The sequence below is a fragment of the Littorina saxatilis genome, linkage group LG6, assembly GCF_037325665.1.
Source record: "Littorina saxatilis isolate snail1 linkage group LG6, US_GU_Lsax_2.0, whole genome shotgun sequence".
Lineage (NCBI taxonomy): Eukaryota > Metazoa > Mollusca > Gastropoda > Littorinimorpha > Littorinidae > Littorina > Littorina saxatilis.
Window position 1 is genome coordinate 18,334,622 of NC_090250.1, and position 5,778 is coordinate 18,340,399.

General features: G+C 42.1%; 1 protein-coding gene across 1 annotated transcript in view; it reads right to left on the reverse strand.

The window, feature by feature from the left end:
• Positions 1-836: 836 nt before the first annotated feature.
• LOC138968663 (serine/threonine-protein kinase DCLK1-like) overlaps positions 837-5,778 on the reverse strand; it is a gene marked incomplete in the record, with an annotated part of 36,543 nt that continues 31,601 nt past the window's right edge. Inside the window, 6 exon segments of the mRNA XM_070341257.1 lie at positions 837-1,315; positions 1,756-1,869; positions 2,936-3,016; positions 3,660-3,756; positions 4,240-4,317; positions 4,812-4,945. Of these exon segments, the coding sequence (XP_070197358.1) occupies positions 1,205-1,315; positions 1,756-1,869; positions 2,936-3,016; positions 3,660-3,756; positions 4,240-4,317; positions 4,812-4,945 (615 nt within the window).

A 5,778-nucleotide genomic window follows, 5' to 3' on the forward strand; every position in this document is an offset into this window, starting at 1 on the left:
CTAGTGATTGGGCCCTCCAATGTTTGTCCGAGTAAAAGCAAAGGTATTCACTCTCAGTTCAAAACCCATACAAACCCGACGGAGTTATTTCCGAAAATAGTCTATTACAGAAATCCGTGGCCACCGGATGATGCAGCAGTAGACGTGAAGATTATAGCAACTTTGGGGGTGTAACGTAAGTAAAGTTGTACAACATTTACAAGTGTGTGAGATAACGGAACCTTATCATGAGCTTACACTGACATTGACGGCGGACTAGATACACACAAAAAGGTGAGTACAGACAATGAAGCAACAAGTGTATATAATTATGTCACCATCACAATACGCATGAAAATGAACAACATCCACTCAACGTTCAACAGACATGCGTATATCATATTATTTTCACTTTTTTCATATCCAGTCAAACTCGACCTTTTTTCATTTTTATCTTTAAATTTGTTATCTGCTGTGAGTTTGTAGCGAGTAAATGCCATTCTAAGGAAAAGCACTGTTCCAAACAATGCTGCGGACGTTAGTCAAATGCTGCTCCGGTGTTTTTTGTGTATTTTGTCTTCTCCACAAATTGTGCAAAACAGCTGGTTTTAGTGACAAGCAGACACCGACCTATCTATGCAAAGTAGGTCTACTGTTTGAATATAAAAGAACAATTTAAAGCTTACATTACAAAGCATACATTGACAGAGAAACGTTATCCACACAAACACTCTTTTAATTCTCTCTCTCCTATACCCTCCCCAGTGGTTGGGTTTGTGTGTGTGTGTGTTTTACACCTAAACTTTCTCTCTTCCAACCCCCTCCCTCTCCCCCCGCCCCCCCCCCCCCTCCCCACGCAAGTGCACGATTTTGGATTCGGGGATACATTGTAATGCCTCTAAGATGTGTCACCCATCTTAAGTCCCTCATCAGCATAATTCTTCTTCCATTACGTCACATGAAAATTACGATCTTTGGCGCGAGTGGCCATGATTTACAGACTTGGATGTGTCAAAAAGTAGACTGGCCGCACACAAAAAAGACATGTAGGCTTATGTCTCTGGGAAAAAAATCACACAACCAGATTTTGTTGTTGCGACAGTCCATTGTCAAGTTGTTTATGAATTATTTTATTTGGAATAAGCAGTGCCCTGAGCCTCGAAATGTAACCCTTCCGCTATTATCTAGAATGAGTGACGTCATGTCGCGTATGACGTTATACGATCTAAAAGATCTCATCCTCGTCTGATGCGTCATGTCCGCCACGAGGGTGAAGCGCGAGCGGCGCGTTCCCGCGACCCTGAAAATAACGGGAGCCCTTGTCCAGTGCTGTAGTCTGCAAATAATCAGAGAGAGAAATACCATATGTGACATGTTTTGAAGCTGAGAGAGACAGACAGACAGACAGAGACAGAGAAGCAAGACAAGGCAAGGCAAGGCAGAGGGAGAGACAGAGACTGAGAGAGGGGGAGAGATCGAGACAGACAGAGCCAGAGAAATAGAAGGGGAGGGATAGAGAGAGAGAGAGAGAGAGAGAGAGAGAGAACTTTTTTAAATCAATAAAATAAATCAGAAATTTTGTCAAAAATAAATTGAAAACAAAAACCAAGAACAAACAGTTCCATTTCCCTAAAAATGCTATTTCCCTGCAATGAACTCTTTCGGATTAACCTCTTCACAATACATAAATAAAATTATAGTTCTGAGCCGGATTTCACGTGTAATGTGTGACTCAATAACAGGTAGGCTATGCGAGGGTTGCAGTATGTTACTTACAGTAATAAGACGAATTCCGGCAGGGCCTGGCTTTCTCTTGACTTTGAGCTGAGGACCCGTCTGCAGCTGTTGGGACACGTTGTCATGGATGTCGTCATCCCGAGCAACGTCCTCCTGGAGACAAACACACAGAAATACAGTAAGACCTCCAACTAACGACCTTGAACATGTCGTAAAAAGGAGGGGTCGTTATTGGGAATTTCAGGCTAGAATTTCGCCACAGGGGAGGTAACTTCTTTTTCAATGTTTTCTGTCACAGCTTTCTCCGTTTTTCGACCAATTGCGAATTGACTCAGTTTTGGTTTTTGATCAAGTTATTGACTGAATCTAGAATCTGTTGTTTTTTCCAATCCTAGACTCTTGATGATTCCGTTTGCGGTTTCACCTTTGTTGCTTCTCTTTCTGTAATGATAAAAGATAAAATAATGAAAGGCTTGTATATAGTCATGATAGAATGTCATCCTTAGCAGGTCCTTCAAACAAAACTCGCCAGGAAGACGCATTTCCTTGTTCTCAAAAAAGAGAAAAAGGAACAGTAATGAATCTGTCCCACTCGGGTGCATGGGACAAGAAAAGTATAGAATAAACCAGTTAATCAATTCCCTACGCCTTGAATATGTGCGCGATATAAATTGCATAAAATAAAAAATAAGAATAAACAAAATTTTAAAAAAACTGCGCTCAGAACTGTACCCACGGAATACGCGCGATATAAGCCTCATATTGATTGATGATTGATTGATAATCAATTCATCAACCTTGCTCTAAAACTCCCTTTCATGCCTCGATCGTCCTTGATGAAATCAAATCCAAATCTGAGTAACTTGTCTAGATTTTATTTGGGAGGTTGACTTAAAAGAATTTCGCAAACCGGCAAAATGCACGTCTAAAGTCTTGTAAAAGTTTCAGTGGAAAGAATTAAGTCACTTTTATCATAAAACATTGTTTTTGTATTTGTATTCATTTATGTTTTTGTTCTTTTCTTTTACTGCGTGCACAAACGGAAGGTCGTGATACAATGTAAACTCATTTGAGAGTGTGCTGCCTTAAAGTTGGCAAAACGTGCGTGCTGTGTAGGCCTATACGACAGCCATTTTCAACCAACTGACCAAGTCGGCTGGAATTGGGTTAAAAATAGGCCATGTGAAGAGCACTTCAGAAAAAGTGAGGGTATACATACCGCCACCCAGGGGTGCAGGAGGATCTCCTCGGCCGTCAGACGTTTCTCTGGGTCCACCTCCAGCATGCCCAGTATCAGGTCCTGTGAATAACACCATGGCAGAGTTAGATACAGTGGAACCCCTTTTTAAGACCCCCACATTTAAGACTCCATCCTTTGCTTTTTCAGACCGACTCTGAGATAGAGATAGAGAGAGAGAGAGAGTGCATTGCGTAGCTGCTAGTTTTTAAACAACTATGTCCTTTGATGTATGTTGTAGTTGAGGATGTATTTGATGAGGCACCAGCCATCCCCTGTACATACCCATACATGTATGTATTGTGCGTGTGTGTGTGTGTGTGTGTGTGTGTGTGTGTGTGTGTGTGTGTGTGTGTGTGTGTGTTTGTGAGAGAAGGAGTGAAAGTCAGAGCGTGTGTGTGTGTGTGTGTGTGAGAGTGGGTGAGAGAGAGAGAGAGAGAGGGAGAGAGAGAGAGAGAGAGAGAGAGAGAGAGAGAGAGAGGCTGTCATGTTTGATATATGTACCGGTTGTAACGGGTCAGTTGGCCTAAACAATAAACTTTCTGAGTTCTGAGTTCTCTCTTTTATTTCTCTTGTCTCTCTTAACCCCCCCCCCCCTCTCTCTCTCTCCCTCTTTACGCTCAATACAGTTTATCCCGGACTAAACCATCTAAATTCGACTACTGCACACCGACCCAGAACAACAAAAATGTGATCATCAAATGACCTTGACAGCGTCCGAGATATGGTCCCAGAAAGGTGAGGGGAACTCCAACTGTCCAGCCATGATCAGGTCAAACAGCTCGTCTTGGTTATCCGTTTGGCTGAAAAACAAAGAAAGAGAAGAAAGTTATTCTTTGAAGCGTTAGTGGAGTAGCTGTTTGTCATCGTATTTATGTATTTTTCAAGCAGTGTTGATCTTGTGCAAGGGAGGTTGACAACAACAACAAACAAAAAACAACAACAACAAACAACAACAACAACAAAAACAACAAACACAAAACAATTCATTGAGGACGACAAAAACAACGATGACGACGATTTCCAGGAAAACGTGTAACTATTGCAGATTGTTGGGTGAAGTATAACGCTTATGGAGCACCAGTCCATATTTTTTATGTACACTAATAAATCACATGGTTGTAAATCAAAGCGAGCTTTTGAAAGAATTGGCGGATTAATTAGTAACATATTAGACAATAAGATGTGTAACCGTGAGGAGTGAGGGGGGGGGGGGAGGGGGGCGGTGGGTAGGGTTGGGTGGATGGATGGGTATTCTTCAAGCCACTCATCTGACCATGACTCACCTGACGAAGGGAGGGAACCCACAGAGGAGGATGTAGGTGATGACTCCGGCTGACCATACGTCCACCTTCACACCGTAACTGCACGTGGTACACAACAGCGGGTTTAATACAGACCTAATAATCAAACTTGATATTCCGAAGAGAAGATCGAAACTATGGGCCTTTAAAATCTATGCATACTTTTCTCCCATGTTCACGTCACTGGCAAGACAACATATGTTGTTGCACTGAATAATCCTGCAGTTGGCTGGTAAATTGTTCATTGTTTAACGTCTCTTAAACCTATTGGGCTGGGACAGAATACACCTGCAGTGCAACATGCCAACCGGCTTCAGTAAATAAGTCTCATGTCCATTAGACGGCGAATTCAGAAAATAATTGGAGGGTCCAATCACTAGCGATGGGGTGTGTCGGACACACGCGGACAGGAGCACGCGTGAAGTTAGTTTAGATGAAAAGCAAGGGCATTCACTCTCTCACAACCCATACACGCCCGACGGGGTTATTTCCGAAAATCGTCAACGTGTTCATAGTTTCTCTTTGAAACGCTGAACAGATTACTTTCCACTCACCCGACTTCAGCGATGACTTCTGGGGCGACGTAGGTGGGTGTCCCACAGACCGTGTAGAGAGCCTCATCTAGCTCTGTGGCCAGGCCAAAGTCTCCCAGCTTCAGGCTCGTACTGCCGTCACCATGGTCACAGATCTACATCACAAGAAGAGATGAGTTTTACTGATCACTCAGTGGCCACTTACAGCATACAATACCGAAAACGTTATTTGCATGTTTGCCCAAAAGGCATGACCTTGACATAGCCATTGTTCGACGCATTAACGGTAGAAATGAACAATGAATGTCTCTATATATTTCAAATGCCATTTATTGGGTTTTTTTTTTTTATTGTCCTAACATTTTTCGAACCTTGCTAGTAAGAATTCCTTTCATGATTGTTTTTTTGCCATTGAACGCACACAGACATGCACTTTTTTGTAGTCGCCTGAAATTAATATGAGTTTCAGTCGGCCTCAGACGTCCCATGGTTCAAAGATGGAAAATCCAGTGCTCAATCGATACATTGCGAGTAATTTCTCATATGAAGAATGTAATAGTACACAGAACTGACTCTCAAATCAGCATCAAGTCTGATATCACGATTTAAGCTACAACTGACGAAAATGATGATGAATGGGTTTGAAGATTCTAAATTGAGGGTGTACTCACAAGAATATTTTCAGGTTGATGTCGCGAAGTACAATGGACAGAAAAAGACCATATATTATTTGAGGGTGTTCTTGCTAAAGAGGTTTGATGGAATAATATAGAATGGAGTGTGGTTTGACAGAATACCTAGTCACGTCACCAGGATGTTTTCAGGCTTGTTGTCGCGAAGTACAGCGGACAGAGAAAGACCATAATTATAACCATATTATGTGAGGATGTACTCACTACAGAGGTTTAATGTCATGATATACAATGGAGGGACAGGAGGGTTGACAGAATACTCACCATGGTATTTTCAGGCTTGATGTCGCGAAGTA